At 42.7% G+C, this 19,687-nt stretch overlaps 1 protein-coding gene across 9 annotated transcripts in view; it reads right to left on the reverse strand.

The window, feature by feature from the left end:
- LOC144071656 (NT-3 growth factor receptor-like) overlaps positions 1–19,687 on the reverse strand; it is a 66,370-nt gene that overhangs the window by 35,895 nt on the left and 10,788 nt on the right. For 5 of the 9 annotated variants that reach the window (XM_077596935.1, XM_077596934.1, XM_077596932.1 and 2 more), the window contains exons 4-7: positions 15,257–15,328; positions 6,962–7,116; positions 4,728–4,870; positions 1,858–2,002 (exon numbers count right to left, since the gene is read on the reverse strand). In XM_077596935.1, coding sequence (XP_077453061.1) covers positions 1,858–2,002; positions 4,728–4,870; positions 6,962–7,116; positions 15,257–15,328 — 515 coding nt within the window. Of the gene's footprint in view, positions 1–1,857; positions 2,003–4,727; positions 4,871–6,961; positions 8,980–11,486; positions 14,925–15,256; positions 18,930–19,687 lie in introns of those variants that run through there. The other 4 variants (XM_077596939.1, XM_077596937.1, XM_077596940.1 and 1 more) reach the window with 4 other exon arrangements.

Raw genomic sequence — 19,687 nt, forward strand, 5'->3', positions numbered from 1 at the left:
TTTGAAAATGTAATTTTAACTGACACAGAAGACTTGCTTTTGCCATTGTTTTCCAATCCCATAGTTTCATCATAAATTACATAGGAAATGTATAAGTTATAACAAGGAGAGGTTTACCTACAGTTTGTCCAAATGATTTCAATACATTGAATAATACCAATAATATGAGGTTACCTGTTTTATTTTTACAAGACATTTTACATTACACTCCTAATATTTTACAGTAATTTATTAATCCATATTTAAACAAAATTAAAACACAATTGTAAGTAAATTGACCTGTCGTGAGAGAAAATTTTAAACGATGTAATAATAATAATTTTAAAATGCCAAATAAGTAAATAGTACACCGTGATGTGCCAAGGTCTCTTGGAGTCCTTGTGCCTCTTGTTTTGACTATAGCTGGGGTGGCCAACTCCGGTCCTCAAGAGCCGATATCCAGTCTGTTTTCCATATCTCCTTCCAACACACCTGAATCAAATATTTGGGATTGGTATCAAGCTTCTGGACAGATTGCTGATGAGTTAATCATTTGATTCAGGTGTGGTAGAGAAGGGAGATCTGGAAAACAGACCGGATAGTGGCTCTCGAGGACCGGAATTAGCCACTTCCGGACTACAGTGATGAGATTGTGGAGTGTTTGGAAAACTCTGATGTCCCAATAGTGTAATCCACCCCTCCCTTTAGAGTTGGGATGTCCAAGTAATCAGGGCCTCCGAACGTGATAAAAATGGACAAAAGGAAAAAAAGGGCTGAATGCCGTTGAGGAGTGGTCCTCAACGTTCCTCCTCCTTGCGTGTGAAAATCCAGAAGGGTGTAATTCCTTATTTATGCATGTTTTTGCGGATGTCTAAAGGAGAATCTGACAGTTGACTAAGGCGGCTCAGCGGCCGAGTGGTTACTGCGTCAGCCTCACAGTTCTTGGGTCGGAGGTTCGATAGGGTAGGTCAGTCCTCACTGTCTGGAGGTTGCATGTTCTCGCTGGGCTTGCGTCGGTTTGATTCGGGTATGCCGCTTTCCTCCCGGATCCCAAAAACATGAAGAGTAGGCTGTTTTAAAACTCTAAATTGCGCCTAGATATGAGTGTAGGCGTAAGTGGTTGTCTGTATCCCTGTGCCCTGCAATTGGCTGGCCACCGATTCAGGGTGACCCCCCCGTGCTGCCCATATTTAGCTGAGATAGGCTCCAGCCCCCCGCGACCCTTGTGAGGATAAGTGTTGCAGAAAATGAATGAATGATTTTTTTGACTAATCCCTTAAAATATAGACTTGTTCGCCCTGTGTCCAACACGCATCCTCCCAACAAGTCTGCAAGTCACAAGCTGCATTCCGATCACCCTCAGATCCGTACAAAATGGTCTGCATTGGGCATGGGTTTCCAAAAATGTACTTTAGGGCCGGTGGGTGCAGGTTTTCATTCTAACCAATGGAGAAGATACATTTAGACAAAATGGCGGCATATGAGCAAGCAACGGGTTCAAGCTCTCCCTACTTTTGCACACTTTTCACCTTTTTTGTGTGTCTATGCGCAAGTTGTTCATCAATACCGGACTTTAACATCAACTACAACCGAATTTACTTATTAAACATCGGTTCCAGAAGCAAACTACAATTTCTACCGACTTCCATCGCACGCACAACATTCCGGAAGAGATTGTGAGATTATCGATGTCCGTGGATTTTTAACGGGTTTGGCTGAAGAAAGTGGCGTCGGGAGAGGAAGCAGAAGGGAGGCGGTAGAGCGGGGCCTGTTGACTAAGCTCAGAAAACATCCACTCAACCCACCGCTGCCAACCATCGACCTTTCATCTACACCTCTACATACTGTGTATGTGTGCATGTGTGGGCAGGAACTTACAGTGAACATTGACTTGGACGGAAACGTTGGTCATGCCCACGACATTGGTGGCGGTGCAGGTCAGAGGGTATTTGTTGTAACCTCTCCTGACATTTATCAAAGTGATTGTAATTGAACGAACAGTATTGTTTTTGTAGATTCTGACCTGGAGGAAGAATATGCTCATCATCATCATCATCATCAATATTATTTCCATCATCAATTCATCATCAAGGAGACACATGCATGCATCTTTTTTTTTAAAGCAGCTTTTCTCACAGGTCATAGTTACAGCGTCAGCTACAGCTTCAGTTCCAGGTCTCAGCTGACTTTGGGCAAGCGGCCGGTGTGTTATCTGTGCCGGCTACTTGATTTTGTCATTTTTTGCATTGTTATATTTGGCTTCACCATTATGTATATGATGAACTTTCTCAGGGGCATCAATGCCCAGTGAGCTGGTGTTATAACTCAGTCTGTTAGTCTTGAGCTTACTTCTAAGTCTTATTTGGCCACTAATTGGAGGTGCAAAGGTGCAGTTTAAAGTCTGCTCTGAATTTTGAAATGTTACACTTCATGGTCCTGTAACTTATTTTCATAAATTATTTCAAAACACAGGGAGTCCTCGAGTTGCGACTGACTTCGTTCTTACGTTGGCATCATAACCAAATTCCGTGTAATTCGTATAAAGTTAAAATGTACGTCAAGATACTTAGTATAAATAAATATGTTGAACTGAAAAATAAGATAAAATAAGATAGAGTCATACCTCTACTTACGAATGCCTCGAGGTACGAAATTTTTAGGTTACGAAAGCTTTTTACATGCAAATGGGTGGCTTGAATTAGGAAAAAGATTCTAGTTATGAAATCCCCCAAAATGTAAATGGATTTCCTTATCCATTATTTTATTTTGAAAATATTGTCGTGGGTGCATTGATTCTCACTTTAGAACCTCACTACACTCTACCGAGCTCTCATTGGCTGTTTCAAAGCAACCATTATGCATGTTTCAAGATTGTGTCTTATATACCGGTCAACCTTTGGCTAAATGTTCCTTTTATTAATTATTGTAATTCCCCTTTTTAAGTGATAAAAACAGTATAAATGCAACTCGTTACATATTTACACATACACATTCATTTTCTGAACCACTTTATCCTCACTAAAAAAAAGTCTAAAATGTACTACAAAGTTGATGGCTTTCTGACGTGCATGGGTCAAAGGGGAATATATTACACACATAGGGTACACGTAAAAGTCTAAAATTTACTACAAAGTGGGCGGCTTTCTGACGCCGTTGGGTCTTAGGGAAATGTACGTGTGCATAAAAAAGTTCTGTAACCAATTAATTTCGTAAGTAGAGGTATGGCTGTACTTTACGGACCAAACGTGCTGAGGGGTGGATGGAGAGTTAGAGTTTTCATAGGTTTATTTGCAACCAAATGTGATTACTTCATGAGGTAGCTGATGCTAAAAAAGGCGCTCACCAACTCCTCCACCTATCCCTTCCACTTTCACACCAGTCAGACATGCAGTGCGTTAAGGAACTGCTCGTAAAAGACAGCGCACAACAGATTAACATTGCGGCATGAACCATACGTTCAACCCAATTTGTTCCATTACTAGCCTTATTTTTAGGTTACCTGAAACGGAAGTTGTTTGACTTTGACTGTCAGTGACATGGCGGCCTGGCGGGAAAGTGGTTAGTGAGTCGGCCTCAAAGCTCTGGGGTCTCCAGGTACTCCGGTTTCCTCCCACATTCCAAAAACATGCATGGCAGGCTGATTGGACACTCTAAATTGCCCATAGGTATGAGTGTGAGTGTGAATGGTTGTCCGTCTCCTCGTGCTCTGCGAACGGCTCGTGCCCTGACTGTGGCCCGAAGTCAGCTGGGGTGGGTTCCACCACTCCCGGCAACCCTTGTGATGATAAAGCGATTCAGAAATGAATCAATGTCAGTGTAATAATGTCTGTGTGACCACAAAAACTGCATTTGCGATATAAAGGTGTTTTTGTGCAACTGTTTGACTTTAACATCTGATTGCAGCATATCTCTTCCAATGTATGTTAGTATCTCTCCTTTCTCCATTCTTTTTCGATTGTTTCCATGGTAATTGTTATTCATTTGCCTAAATCTAGACAGGACAGTGGTAAGCGCATCAGCCTCACAGTACTGAGATCGAGGGTTCAAATCACTGGTGGGTTACAACATTCCTGTGTAGAGTCTGCATGTTCTCCCCGTGCCTGCGTAGGTTTTCTCCAGTCTGTTGCCCATTGTTGGCTGGCATAGCCTCCAGCACACCCGTAACCCTTATGAGGACAAAAGGAATGGAAAGTGAATGAATGGCTGAGCCTAGAAGACACAAATTTCTGCTTTGAGTCCATAATGTGAAAAATCGAAAGCAAAAAGATCAAGATAGCTCTGGCGGAAAAACACAGACAAGCACTACCAGCTAAGCAGAAACTATGGAATTTATGACAAGACACCGGCATCACAAAGTTGAAGCACTGTAGGTTGAGGAAATCATAACAGGCAATCTATGGACATCAGTGAAAACCTGGTTTCCGACGGACCGCTACATCATCTGAGCACTGTCAGTGTCTATTTGGTGGAATTTCCTCAAATGTATTAATGTTGTTCTTAATCTGCATTTAAAAATTACTACCTCCCCTGAAATACACCATCCCTCTGCTGATTGGACTCTTTGTGCCCCCCTATCACAGCACTACAACCTGAAGACAGGCTCTGTTCTATCATGACTTTGGAGCTAGCGATATTTTATATACTTGGCATTTTTTTCCATCTAAAAATGCAGTTTTAGTTAAAAAAATTCTGTGTCAAATTTACAATACACATTTTCCATAATTTTAGATCTTTGTCTATTTCCCTACCTCTTGCGGATCCGCCAAGTGTAAATCTGGAACACGCCAGGTCACTTCAGGTAACGGTGATCCAGAGCCATTACATGTGGTAGTTACACTGCCACCCTCTTCAACTGTGAGGTTGCTGTTGCTCACGGTGATATCTGGAAGGTCTTGAAAAGAGTGATGTGTATTAGACCATGTATTATTTACCAAACATTAAATTTTACATTTAGTGTCCAGGAACCAGGTGGGAAGTACTGGGAGTGCATGCATAATTTTGTTAGTACATTACCATAAATCAGGGGTGGGCAAACTATTCCACAAAGGGCAGCAGCGAGTGCAGGTTTTCATTCCAGACGATAAAGAGGACAACTTTTCACCAATCTGGTGTCCTACAGGTGCAATCAGTGGATTGCAGTCAGGTGCTTCTTGTTTTCTGCAGAAATCTCATTGGTCAATGTGTCTGTGCTGGATCGGTTGGAACAAAAACCTGTACTTACAGCAGCCCTCGAGGACCGGTTTGCCCACCCCTGCCATAAATTGTCTTGCAATGTTTTACTGTGCTTGGTGCCTCATTGCAGAGAAAAGATGAGGTATAGTCTATAATCCTTATGAAGCGTGATTTATGGGTGTGTGAGTGTAAGTGTGTGTCCATGTTAAGATTCTCTCGCTACGTTTGTCCAAACCGTGCAACGTAAAGAATTGAAATTTTTATGGTGGCCAGAAACGACTGTCGGATCCTAATAGATGATTTAATTTCTTCACCTTCTCCAAGTGTGTAAACACAACTTTTATTTGGAAGCAGAGTTGATGTATGAATCGTTGTTTTTGCATGATGTGCCCTAATCGCACCGGGTGGCTGATTGGTCCGCCGGCGAGATTCTAGGTACTCCCCGGAATCCTTTTTTTTTTCTGTTGTGACGGAAGTTATAAAACATCCACCCATCCATAAATCACGCTTTATCTAATTTCTTTAATCCTTATAAAGTGTGATGTACGGATGGATGTGTATTTGTTTGTGTGCACCTGGAAAATCGCTGGCAGAAATTCTTCCCAAAGTGACGTTTGTAAATGACATGGAAAGGCATCTTGGGTCAGCGCGTCCAGCACCATTGTATCTTGCCGAATCTTTCCGTCACGACAGGTAAAAAAAAAGTGTTTCGGGGAGCAGGAATAGATAAAGCGTGATTTATGGATGGGTGGATGTTTTATGTTAACATTTTCACGGTAAATTTGTTCAAAACCTGCATCGTAGAAAGTTCACATTATGGTGGCCAGAAACGGCTGTCAAATCCTAATAGACAAGTGATTGCATTTATTTACCTTCTCTAAGTGTGTAAACTCAAGCTTTGAGCATTCGAAAGTATTATCGATGCTGATCATTCTTATGCCTGACCTGAAATATGTTAGCTTGCTGCTCTCTTGGGGTGGTTTAAGTTAGTTGCATGAACTACGCAACAGCACCGCTATTGTGTGATTATTTATTTTCATCATATTTTCACTTTGGTTTACAAGGTTTTACCAAAAATAACACCAAAACATCGCTCAAATAGGTAAAATTTGTCAGCCTTTCTTTTGAAATTGACCGTCACTTTTACCTTAATTTTTCCTAAAAGGCATAGTCCTGCTTCTGCATATATGATACATTTCTTTTTTGCATACTTTACATGCGTTTTCACCGTCATTTTCACCATTTATGCCAAAAAAAGAGTTCTCATTTTGTATCAAGTTGGGAAAGGCGTAAACAATTGATGCGCACTAAGATGGCAGCACAATCTTCTGCATTCCAAAGTCTTGGCGAGGCTTTCACCTTGTCGGTAGCTCATGATTCTGCATCTATATCATGGTTACATAGCCCCGACCATGCTCAGATGCCTATTACTGAGAGTGTGGACTTAGCATGGGCAATATTAGCTGTGGGGCCCGCAAGCGTGTAACTGAAAATGTTCTTTCTCATTTAACCCATTTTTCAAAAGATATTTTTTTAAATAGCGCAACAATTGTCTTTTTGTTCTCAACAAACAGGTGGAACCGGCAAAGTCAGGCCCCCTACTTGTAATAGATAAAATGTACAGAGCTCTGCTCAACATTATTAGCACCACAAATTTCAAATTCATTATTGTGAATAACTAACTGAAAAATAATAAAAATATTGATTTTATAGATTTGTAAGTTTCCACTTATTTCTGAAGATATATGAGAATTCACCCAAACAATGAAGGGACACCAATAAAGTTGAGCAGTACTATAAGCAAACTTACCGCATTTGTTTATTTGCATTTCTTGTAGTAGTATCTTCTCTGAGCCATTGTAGCAGTATAATTGTTGAATACTTAGACCTGCATCTCCTCTTTGTTGCGCTAGTTGCAGCCAACGAATATCACACCCACAATCAAAGATAGTGTCTTCTAAATGTCTGTCATTATGAAAAAAAACATTGGCAAAAGGTAACAGTCAAAAGTCAAAAACAAACAAACAAAAAACAGACATCACACCTGTTAGTTCGTCAATGATTCATTGTCTTTGTAATTCTGTATGAACAGTCCTGTTTATTTATAAGCTGTATTGGCTTCATGCATGCATGCTTGCATACAAACAGTAGGGCAAATATGTATTTAGTCAATATAATAATAATAAAAACATGAACGGCCGCCTGGCGGCCGAATGGTTAGCGCGTTAGCCTCACAATTCTGGGGTCGAGGTTTCCTTTCCAGATCGGTCCTCATTGTGTGGGAGTTTGTATGTTCTCCCTGGACTTTTGTGGGTTTCCTTCGTGTACTCCAGTTTCCTCCCATATTCCAAAATGATGCAGGGTAGGCTGGTTGAACACTAAATTTCCCCTTCATACAGTGGGGCCAATAAGTATTTAGTCAACCACCAATTGTGCATGTTATCCTACTTGAAAAGATTAGAGAGGCCTGTAATTGTCAACATAGGTAAACCTCCACCATGAGAGACAGAATGTGGAGGGAAAAAAATTAAAATTGCATTGTTTGATTTAAAAAAAAAAAAATTCAAAATTAGAGTGGAAAATGAGTATTTGGTCAATACCAAAAATTCATCTCAATACTTTGTTATGTACCCTTTGTTGGCAATAACGGAGGCCAAACGTTTTCTGTAACTCTTCACAAGCTTTTCACACACTGTTGCTGGTATTTTTACCCATTCCTCCACGTAGATCTCCTCTAGAGCAGTGATGTTTTGGGACTGTCATTGGGCAACACGGACTTTCAACTCCCTCCACAGATTTTCTGTCCTTGCTGATGGAAGGAGATTTTCACTCAAAATCTTTCGATACATGGCCCCATTCATTCTCTCCTTTACACAGATCAGTCGTCCTGGTCCCTTTGCAGAAAAAAAGCCCCAAACCATGATGTTTCCACCCCCATGCTTCACAGTGGTATGGTGTTCTTCGGATGCAATTCAGTATTATTTCTCCTCCAACCACGAGAACCTGTGTTTCTACCAAAAAGTTCTATTTTGGTTTCATCTGACCACAACACATTCTCCCAGTCCTCTCCTGGATCATCCGAATCTCTCTAGCAAAATGCAGATGGGCCTGGATATGTGCTGGCTTGAGCAGGGGGACACGTCTGGCAGTGCAGGATTTGAGTCCCTGGCGGCAAATTGTGTTACTGATAGTAGCATTTGTTACTGTGGTCCCAGCTCTCTGTAGGTCATTCACTTGATCCCCCGTGTGGTTCTGGGATTTTTGCTCACTGTTCTTGTTATCATTTTGACACCACGGGGTGAGATCTTGCATGGAGCCCCAGATCGAGGGAGATTATCAATGGTCTTGTATGTCTTCCATTTTCTAATAATTGCTCCCACAGTTGATTTCTTTACACCAAGCGTTTTACCTAATGCAGATTCAGTCTTCCCAGCCTGGTGCAGGTCTACAATCTTGTCTCTGGTGTCCTTTGACAGCTCTTTGGTCTTGGGCATAGTGGAGTTTGGAGTGTGAGAGTCTGAGGACAGGTGTCTTTCATACCGATAATGAATTAAAACAGATGTTATTAATACAGGTAACGAGTGGAGAACTCTTCGACAGCCATACATTTGCATACATGCATACATACATTTGCATACATGCATACATACATTTGCATACAGACACATATATATACATATATTTGCATACAGACACATACATACATACAAACATTTACATACATACATTTACATACATGCGTACATACATTTGCATACATACATACATACATACATTTACATACATGCATACATACATTTGCATACATACATACATACATAGATTTGCATACAGACACATACATACATAAATTTGCATACAAACATACATAGATTTGCATACATACAGTTGTGGTCAAAAGTTTACATACACTTGTGAAGAACATAATTTCTTGGCTCTCTTGAGTTTCCAGTTATTTCTATGACTCTGATTTTTCTGTTAGAGTGATTGGAACATATACTTCTTTGTCACAAAAAACATTCATGAAGTTTGGTTCTTTTATGACTTTATTATGGGTTAACAGAAAACGTGATCAAATCTGCTGGGTCAAAAATATACATACAGCAACACGAATTAGCCATTTTGGTGACTTAGAAAGTTGTGTTAGTGAAATGAGCTTCATAGGCCTCTTAACTTCTTGCGACTGATTATGAGTAACTACAGCTGGTGACTTCTCTGAGTCCATTTAAATAGGGCTCATTGGATGCAAACGCCCACAAACGCTACAATGGGAAAGTCAAAGGAGCTCAGCAAGGATCTGAAAAAGCGAATCCTTGACTTGAACAAGTCAGGAAAGTAAGTTGGAGCCATTTCAAAGCAGCTGCAGGTCCCAAGAGCAACAGTGCAAACAATTGTTTGTAAGTATAAACAGCATGGCACTGTTTTGTCACTGCCACGATCAGGAAGAAAACGCAAGCTATCACCTGCTGCTGAGAGAAAATTGGTCAGGAGGGTGAAGATTCAACCGAGAATCACCAAAAAGCAGATCTGCCAAGAATTAGAAGCTGCTGGAACACAGGTGTCAGTGTCCACAGTGAAGCGTGTTTTGCATCTTCATGGACTGAGAGGCTGCCGTGCAAGAAGGAAGCCCTTGCTCCAAAAGCGGCACCTTAAGGCTCGGCTGAAGTTTGCTGCTGATCACATGAACAAAGATAAAACCTTCTGTAGGAAAGTTCTGTGGTCAGACGAAACAAAAATCGAGCTGTTTGGCCACAATGCCCAGCAATATGTTTGGAGGAGAAAAGGTGAGGCCTTTAACCCCAAGTACACCATGCCTACCGTCAAGCACGGTGGTGGTAGTATTATGCTGTGGGGCTGTTATCTGCCAATGGAACTGGTGCTTATCAGAGAGTAAATGGGATAATGAAGAAGAAGGATTACCTTCAAATTCTTCAAGATAACCGAAAGTTATCAGCCTGAAGGTTGGGTCTTGGGCGCAGTTTGGTGTTCCAACAGGACAATGACCCCAAACACACATCAAAAGTGGTAATGGAATGGCTAAATCAGGCTAGAATTAAGGTTTTCGAATGGCCTTCCCAAAGTCCTGACTTAAACCCCATTGAGAACTTGTGGACAATGCTGAAGAAACAAGTACATGTCAGAAAGCCATCAAATTTAACTGAACTGCACCAATTCTGTCAAGAGGAGTGGTCAAAGATTCAACCAGAAGCTTGCCAGAAGCTTGTGAACGGCTACCAAAAGCGCCTAATTGAAGTGAAAATGGCCAAGGAACATGTTACCAAATATTTGGGCTGCTGTATGTATATTTTTGACCCAGCAGATTTGATCACTTTTTTTCTGTTCACTCATAATAAAGTCATAAAAGAACCAAACTTCATGAATGTTTTTGTGACAAAGAAGTATCTGTTCCAATCACTATCAGAGAAAAATCTGAGTTGTAGAAATAACTGGAAACTCAAGAGAGCCATGACATTATGTTCTTCACAAGTGTATGTAAACTTTTGACCACAACTGTACATACATTCATACATTTGCATACATAAATTGTCATACATAAAGACATACATACATTTGCATACATACATACATATGCATACATATTTTATACACAATTTGTATACTTTTTTAAATGATTTGGGTGGTGCTATTAAAGACCGTGGAACTAATTATGGTACTATCTCAATTTAAAATATGCCTCACAAAAAATCCAGGTTACGAAAGCCACAAAGGAAACAATTAATATGATAAGGAGAAGCACCAATGTCGTTTTTCAAAATTCTTGTTTTGTTTTTGTTTTTCTTGTATACGCAGTTAACAATCCTGTGACATAAAATTATATGCCAATGCATAGCAAGATGCTAAATTGAAATGTGATCATTGTATAAGCATTTTAGGTTAAGCACAATAAAATAAGAAAAAAAACACTCTAAAAGTGCAAATTTGCAGGAAGAAAAATGATCAGTATTAACCACCAGTATTTGAAATGATTGAACATTATTGTTTTGAATCGTGTCTTTATTGAATTCAATACAAACAACAGCGCGTAGCATTATGGGTGCTTTCGCCCGCTTACAGAGCGATTTGACTATCTTTACAGCCGCTTCGGCTTTGCCTTTTGAATTCGGATGGTGGGGCGACGACGTGACATGGGTAAAACCTTAGCTTAAAGCAAACTTTCTAAAATGTTCAATTTGGGGCCTTGTTGCGTGTGACGAAATTGATGGTGCTTCTCCATAAGCTACATTTAATCGGCAAAAGACCTAATAAGTGTAAGTTACGGACTTGTAATTTGTCATTCCGCTGTTGAGGATACAGGTCGCTTTCCTCGCGCTTACCTTTCGTGTTGTGATAATGACGACAGGGCCTATGTCCGATTATTATTATTATTATTATTATTGTACGGTTGTCCATGACGCGCAAATTGGGCTCTGCAGCGCGTGATCAGCGTGTTGGAGGATAGGTCAGGCAGCTGGTCAATTTCCCAGAAATCCGAGTAGTGGTCTACAAGAATGAGAAAGTCTTTGCCCGCATATGCGTATATGTCCATGCGCACCGTCTGCCATGGACGCATGGGTATCTCATGTGACATCATGGATTCCTTTTGCTTAACCCTTGCGTACACATTGCATGCGGAACAGTTAGCTACAAAATCTTTGATTTCAGCTCTCATGCTTGGCCAGAAGAGGGTATCCCTGGTCCGTCTATAACAGGCCTCGCCACCAATATGGCTCGAGTGTATCCTCTTGAGCAGCTCTACCCTGGGGGCCTTTGGGATAATGATGCACTGCCCTCTGTATACCACTCCATTCTGCACATTCAATTCATCTCGGAATGGCCAGTAGTCTCGCACTGCCAGCAGTGTGTCCTCCTTGAAATCAGGCCACCCGTGCAGGATTACCTTCTTCAGCTCCTGGAGTATCTCATCCGTTTCCGTATGCTGCACTATCTGCTGGAATCGGAAGGTAGTGTCATTCAAGTGCTGGGCTTGGTCCAGCTGCGCATACTCTGCCTGGGCTAAAAACACAGTGTGGCGCACAAGTGGAGTGTCTGTTGCTATGCGTGGCAGCACAGCGCGGCTCAGCGTGTCACTAACATACATTTATGGCCCAGGCTTATACACCACATCCAGGTTGTAGCACTGCAGTTGCATTAACATTCCTTGGAGACGTTTTGGCGCACTCAGGAGGGGCTTTTTGAATATGGTGATCAGCGGTTTGTGGTCCGTTTCTGCTGTGACCATTTCCCTGCCATATAAGTACTGGTGGAATCTTTGGTACGCAAAAACTATGCTCAGACACTCTTTCTCGATTTGAGCATAATTTTGTTCAGTTTGTGTTAGGGCTCTCGAGGCGAAAGCCACCGGCTGTCTACCTTGCAGCAAGCAGCATCCAAGCCCACTCATGCTGGCACCACTCTGGATGGTAACAGGTTTTGTGACGTCATAGTATCAGAGAACAGGTGTGTTGGAGACCAGCCGCTTTATCTCATTTACTGCGTCCTCATGTTTGGCCAGCCAGTGCCATTCTGTATCTTTATCCAAGAGTCTGCGGAGTGGTTAACACACCTCAGAGCTTTGGGAGGAATTTGGCGAGTTAGGTCACAAACCGGATGAAGCGTTGCACAGCCTTTGCATCTGTGGGAGTCGCCATCTCCACCACAGCTCGTGTTTTCTCTGGGTCTATCTTCAGTCCGTCTGACGACAGTATGTGCCCGTGGAAGTGAACCGATTGAAGTTTGAATTGCAGCTTTCGCTCACTCAGTCTCAACTTCACAGCTCTGCACCGCTCCATGAGAGTGCGCAGGTTGTTGTCATGGTCCCGTACAGCGTCTGCCTCTGTGTCGCCACACCCAACAACCAGGATGTCATCGACTATTGGTTCGATGCCAGCTAGGCCCGCTAGAAGTTTGTGCTGTTTGCGTTGGTAGATCTCCGGTGCTACCGAAACACAGAATGGCAGCTTGACCCACCTCATGCGGCCCCACGGCGTCCAAAATGTCGTCAAGCGACTGCTTTCCTCAACTAGTCTGCACTGTAGGAAAGCGTCGCGGGCATCGCCCAATGTAAATATTTGAGCCTTGGGTAGCTTGTACAGTACATCTTCAAATGTTGGCATGTGATAGTGAGACCTCAGCTGTGCTAGGTTTAAGGGTTTAGGGTCGATACAGTCTTATTTTTTCCGGTTTTACGACTGTTACCATATTACTTATCCATGCTGTAGGTTCGCTCACTGGTACGACATTGCCTGCTCTGATGTGTCTGTCTAGTTTGTCCTTGACCCTTTCCCTTAATGCTACAGGAACATTCCGTGGTGGGCACTGTACTGGGGGTATATTTGGATCGAGCTCAAGGTGTATTTCACCTGGGACTGACTCGACAGGGTCATTGAAGACGTCAGCTGCTCTTTAGTGAGGGGCATGCCTTCTCCTCCCTCTACTTTGTTCAGGTCCTCGGGAATTGTGAATGTCAATAGGCCCAGGCGCTCACATGTGGCCCTAGAGAGGAGGGGCTCTTGATGCGTTTCCACCACCTCAAACACCAGCTCATGCTTTTCTCCTTTAATGACGCATTCTGTGTGGAATCTCCCTTGTGATAGCATAGTTTCACCTGAGTAAAGTCTCAGCCTAGTTGAGCTTGGGTGTAGAGCTGTACCCGGCGACAACTTCTCTTTGGTCCTACTGCTCATGACGTTACAAGTGGCACCGGTGTCTAGCTGGCATGCTTGCCTTTTCTTGTTCAATCGCAGGTGCACAAACCATTTCCTACCTTTTGAATTCACTGTGATGATGCATTCTGTGGTCATGAACATATTATCCACATCTCCGTCTTCATCTCTGCCCTCTTGCTCTACAGCTTCCAGCACATTTACTTTCTTGGTCCTGTTACTAGCCTGGCATACCTTGGCAAAATGATTTGCGACGCCACATGCCTGACATGCCTTAGCGTAGGCTGGGCATTGTTCCCTGCCACGCTTGTGGCTGTTTCCACAGTATTTGCAAGCCAACTGCTCTCTTCTCTTGTCCAGCATTCTATACCTCTCAGTCTGTCTCTCTGCTGCATTCACACTGGCCACTTGTACTGCGGGCTCTCCATGGTTTCCATGCGTTTCTCAGTCAGCTCGACAAGCTGACATATTTCGACTGCCGCTGGCAACATGAGGTCTCGCTCACGCAGCAAGCACCTTCGAGTGTCCTCACTTGCAACCGCGAGCACGAGCCTGTCACGAATCATCTCATCCTTTAACCCACGGTAATCACACAATGTAGCTCTTTCCTTTAGCCTTGTTAAAAACTGCTTATCGGCTCATCGGTCTCTTGTTTGTAGCAACCGAACATATGTCTCATAAATTAAATTTCTTGCAGGTTTAAAATACTCCCCCAACGCATTTAAGATGGCAGTTGGGTCTTTCCTTTGATCCTCCGTCAATACCACATTTTGCATATAGACGTGGCGACACTCTTTACCCATTAGCCGTCTCAGGGAGGCAGCTTACGCCTCCTCAGGTTTCTCATTTAGCCCTGTGGCTAACATAAAGTCCTCAAATTCAGCACGAAAAATGTCCCAGTTCTTTGCCAAATCCCCGGACATTTGCATGCCCTCCGGTGCCGGAATCACATTGTTTGCCATTGCTTCTAGTTTTAGCCAGCCACTTCTGACACCATGTTTCGAATCGTGTCTTTATTGAATTCAATACAAACAACAGCGCGTAGCATTATGGGTAGAACTGAGAACGTGCTACAATGATGAACCACTAGATGTCGCTAACTGCTCACTATACAGTACTTTAATCTGTAACATTTATGTGAGGTACTCCAAAGTTCAATGTACACTAAATATTTTTTTTATTTTACAGGCTTTTCCTTCAATATGTCACTGTAAAAAATACCCATAAAATACAGTCATTTCACAATTTGGTAGTTCACGGAATAGTATTAGTTTAGACAAACCCTTTCAGTCCACACTAGTGGCAAGCTTCAACTGTCACCCAGCAGTCACAGTAAAAAATTAAATGTACCAAAAAAATGCAATTCAGAACCTCTGGTATGAAGGGAAGACATGCAAGCCACTTCATTCCCATCTGCTGTCTGAATAACTGTGTTAACTTACAGTTCCTCGAGTTGAAGGTTTTCAAAAATCTGCCATGGCAGTACAGTTAGCATTGGGTTTTTCGACAGGTTTCTGATGAAGAAAGTAGAAAACAAATGTGCAGAATTTGATATTTTGAATTTATTGTAGTCATTTCTATTGTATGTTGAACTGCATGCATTGCAAAGATCACAATCTATACATGTGTTGAAAAGGAGAGATTTTAGAGCAGGGGTGGGCAAACCGGTCCTCAAGGGTCGCTGTGGGTGCAGGTTTTTGTTCCAACCTATCCAGTTCAGAAAGTTTAACCAATGGGGTTTATGCTGAAAAAAGAAGCACCTGACTGTAATCCACTGATTGCACTTGTTGGACACCAGATTGGTGAAAAGGTGTCGTCTTTATGGGTTGGAATGAAAACCTACACCCACTGCGGCCCTTCATGGAATAGGTTGCCCACCCTTGTTTTCTCTCATCTCATTTTCTGAACCGCTTTATCCTCATTAGTGTTGCAGGAAGTGCGGGAGCCAATCCCAACTGTCTTCGGGCCAGAGGCGGGGGACACCCTAAATCGGTGGCCAGCCGATCGCAGATCCTTGTTTTAGAGTGATATAAATATATGTCCCTTGAACTGAGTATGTGGGGCTCGCTCCCTCTCCTTATGATACCCTACATTTTAGAATATCTCTAATATCTAATAGGAATTCATTTATTCATCTTCCATACTATGGATAATTGTAAGGGTTGCGGGGATTGCTGGAGCCTTTTCCAGCTGACTTCGCGGAAAAGGCTGACTACACCCCAGACTGGTTGGCAGTCAGCTATAGGGCACATACAGAGACAGGTGACCATTCACACTCACAATCCACCTCCACCATGTCAGGAGCAGCCTGCTATTTTTTTCCCACTCTCGTTTGTCCCTCCTGCCATGCCGTTGTGTTCGCGCAGCTGCGCGTGATTCGTAATTAGTCTCTGATTTGTGTATTTAAACCGCACTGAGTTAAGTGTCATTGTCGGATCGTCTGTGTAAATTCCCTTACCATGCAGCCACGTTACCTTGCTCCTCGTTCATTGAGTCCATTTCGGGCCATGGAGGCAACAGTGAGAGAGACCCGGAGTCCGGGGACAGGCAGTGGGCCAATGAACTGAATCAGTTCTTTAACAGATTCAGTCCTGCCTACCTACCTACCTGATGCACAGGTCTCTTTCACACCTGGAGAACACGGGAAGCACGGTGAGAATGATGTTTTTTGACCTCTCCAGTGCGTTTAACACCATTCAGCCGGTCCTACTGAGAGGGAAACTGAAAGAGGCTGGAGTAAGGAACCACCTAGCCGCATGGATCATCGACTTCCTCTCATAGGTGAGACTCCAGGACTGTACGTCTGATGTGGTAGCTTGCAGCACGGGGGCCCCACAAGGCACAGTGCTCTCCCCACTCCTCTTCTCCCTCTACACATCAGACTTCAAACATAATACAGACACATGCCACCTCCAGAAGTTCTCTGACGACACCGCTATTGTTGGACGAGTGACGGACGGGAACGACCTGGAGTACAGGGGAGTCATCACAGCCTTTGTTGACTGGTGTAGGCAAAACCACCTCTACATCAACACCAGTAAGACAAAGGAAATGGTCATCGACTTTCGGAGGAATCCTCAACAGACCACTCAGGTGAATATCCAGGGTACAGACATTGAACTCGTGGAAAATTTGAAGTACCTGGGTCTTCACCTCAACAACAAACTAGACTGGTCCACAAACATAGATGCCATGTACAAAAGGGGCCAGAGGCACCTCTAACTACTGAGGAGTCTACGGTCCTTTGGAGTGTGCAGGACACAGCTGAGGACTTTCTACGACACTGTGGTGGCATCTACAGTGTTTTATGCAGTGGTCTGTTGGGGATGCGGTAGCACAGAGAGGGACAGGAACAGGCTGAATAAGCTGATCAGGAGGGCCAGCTCTGTTCTGGGCTGTCTTTTGGACTTTGTGGAGGAAGTGGGAGAGCGGAGGATGCTGACCAGGATGATGTCCATCATGGACAGCATCTCCCAGCCCCTGCATGAGTCTGTGGAGTCTCTCCGAAGCTCTTTCAGCAATAGACTGCTGCACCCTCATTGCAGGAAGGAGCACTTCCGCAGATCCTTCCTCCCATTAGCTGTCAGGCTCTAACAAAAAATGGCTGTGTTAAGACCTACCGTATGCATGCATGTACATCTATCAGTGGCGGGCCTTCAAGGCCTTCTCTGCTGGCCAAAGAAATATCTGAATCATATTATATTTTGTCCATCAATACTTATTATTCCAAATGGTCTGTTAGCTTCCTTTTATTGCTTTTCCCCCTGGTTGCACTGCTTCCAGATGTGTGTTTTCATATTGAAGCATTTAACCAATCACATTTCAGCCATTATTTGTTGCCAGATCAGATCTGCCTCAAAGCCTTCACAATCAGGTCTGCGGGCTCTGCTGCATTAAACTAGACTGTTGCTTTTAACCAATCAGATTTCGGGTTGGCAACCCCACAATGCTTTTTCATACGCATTAGCATTTTGCTGGCTGGGATACGTCATTGCTTTCACCAACTATGATTGGCTAGTAGGCGGGCCAAAGCCATAGTGAGGCAGCCAGAGATTGCAAACTCCACCCACAATGGCCGACTCACAGCAAAAACAGAGGCAAAAACAAATGGAATCTATTGCAGATTTGCTCACAAAGCTATTTTCCAGACGGACTTTTCCAGAAAAAATGGACATGATTAAGAAAGGGTGGTCAACTCCAAAGCTAGCAAGCCTGTTACAGCCGGGAAAATGGTGTGTGCGCGCCACTTTCAGTGCGCTAACTTAGCTGCACAAGCAAATATATTGTTGTGTTGATTTAAAGCCATTTTCAAATCGGACTATGCCGGAAATATGACAGGACAGGCTCGACTTTCATCATTAGCTTCGATGGCGATAGGAAAGAAGGAAGAACGAAAGGAGGATGGATATTGTGTACAGTTAAAAATAATTTTTGGTGAGTAGAATATGACTATATTCCTAAATAATATTTCAATTGTGGGCCCGGTTCTGATATCTGAAAAGCTCCAGTGTTTGTATTTAAGCTCCAGTGTTTGTATTTAATCACTAAATGCTGCTAGGTTGTGGATTTTACCCCAGTTTAATTTTTGCCGTTTCGCCATTGACGTCCATCGCTGTCTTTTCCCGAGGAAATCACCCCCCTGGCCTGGTTGTAATGTCTCACAAGCTCCAGTATTTGTATGCAATCAATAAATGTTGCTAGGAAGTGGAATTTACCTCATTTTAGTGCATTTTTGTCATTTCACGTATGGACGTATCGACGTTCATCGCTGTCTTTTTACCGGGGAAATGATACTCCGGGCCCGGTTCTGATGTCTAAAAAGCTCCAGTATTTGTATTTAATCAATAAATGCTGTTTTCGGCTGGATTTTACCCCATTTTCGGGCAATGTTTGCCCGTACGGCATTGACGTTCATTGCTGTCTTTTCCCTGGAAAATCGCCCCCCTGGCCTGGTTTTATTGTCTGAAAAGCTCCAGTATTTGTATTTAATAGTGAAATGCTGCTAGGAAGTGGATTTTACCCAATTTTTGTGCATTGATTTATTGAATATTTTTTGTGTCGCAGCTCTAGCTGCAGTAGAGGTTTTATACCCATAAAATAGTTTTTGAGGGTTGGATTGATACGTTGAAGGCGCTACGAGAAAATGCACCGACCACCACTGACATCTATATGTATGTATGTGTGCTTTTCTGTGTATGTGTATATATACATATATATATATATATATATATATATATATATATATATATATATATATATATATATATATATATATATATATATATCAGCAACACGCTTATTTATTTATATATTTATTCATGTATTTATTTATTAACCCACTTATTACCTATATATTTATGTCTAAAATGCCTTTCCTATTTCTGCATCCTCACCCGCTTGCTACTGTGACAACGAAATTTCCCGAATACGGGATGAATAAAGTTATCCAATCCAATCCTCGATTCCACATGTTCTCCCTAATCCGGTTTGGTTTCAAGGTCCCTCCTAAATTATTAAAGTTTTGGTTTTGAGGACTATTTGCCTCGTCCTCACCTGCTTCCCCGCGATTGGGTCCTAATCCCTCCTACCTCGCCCTGACCCCTCGCGTGGACATAACACACCAGCGGGAATCCAGCCCATGCCTGACCACACCGACGTCAGGCGAGTGAACCACTACTTCAATAGGAATTCATATTTTCTCAATTTCATCTAGGAGACTCCTGTCCCAAAAGTCATTACATCATGAATTATTGTTTCCCCAATAAAATATACGCTTGTAATTTAGACAGTTTCCCCGAACATTTGCTGAAACCCCCTTGACTCAGTTTTTTTAACATAATGTTCCATGGTGATAGATCTAAATTTTTCATTTA

Source organism: Stigmatopora argus, chromosome 3, assembly GCF_051989625.1.
Source record: "Stigmatopora argus isolate UIUO_Sarg chromosome 3, RoL_Sarg_1.0, whole genome shotgun sequence".
Taxonomy (NCBI): domain Eukaryota; kingdom Metazoa; phylum Chordata; class Actinopteri; order Syngnathiformes; family Syngnathidae; genus Stigmatopora; species Stigmatopora argus.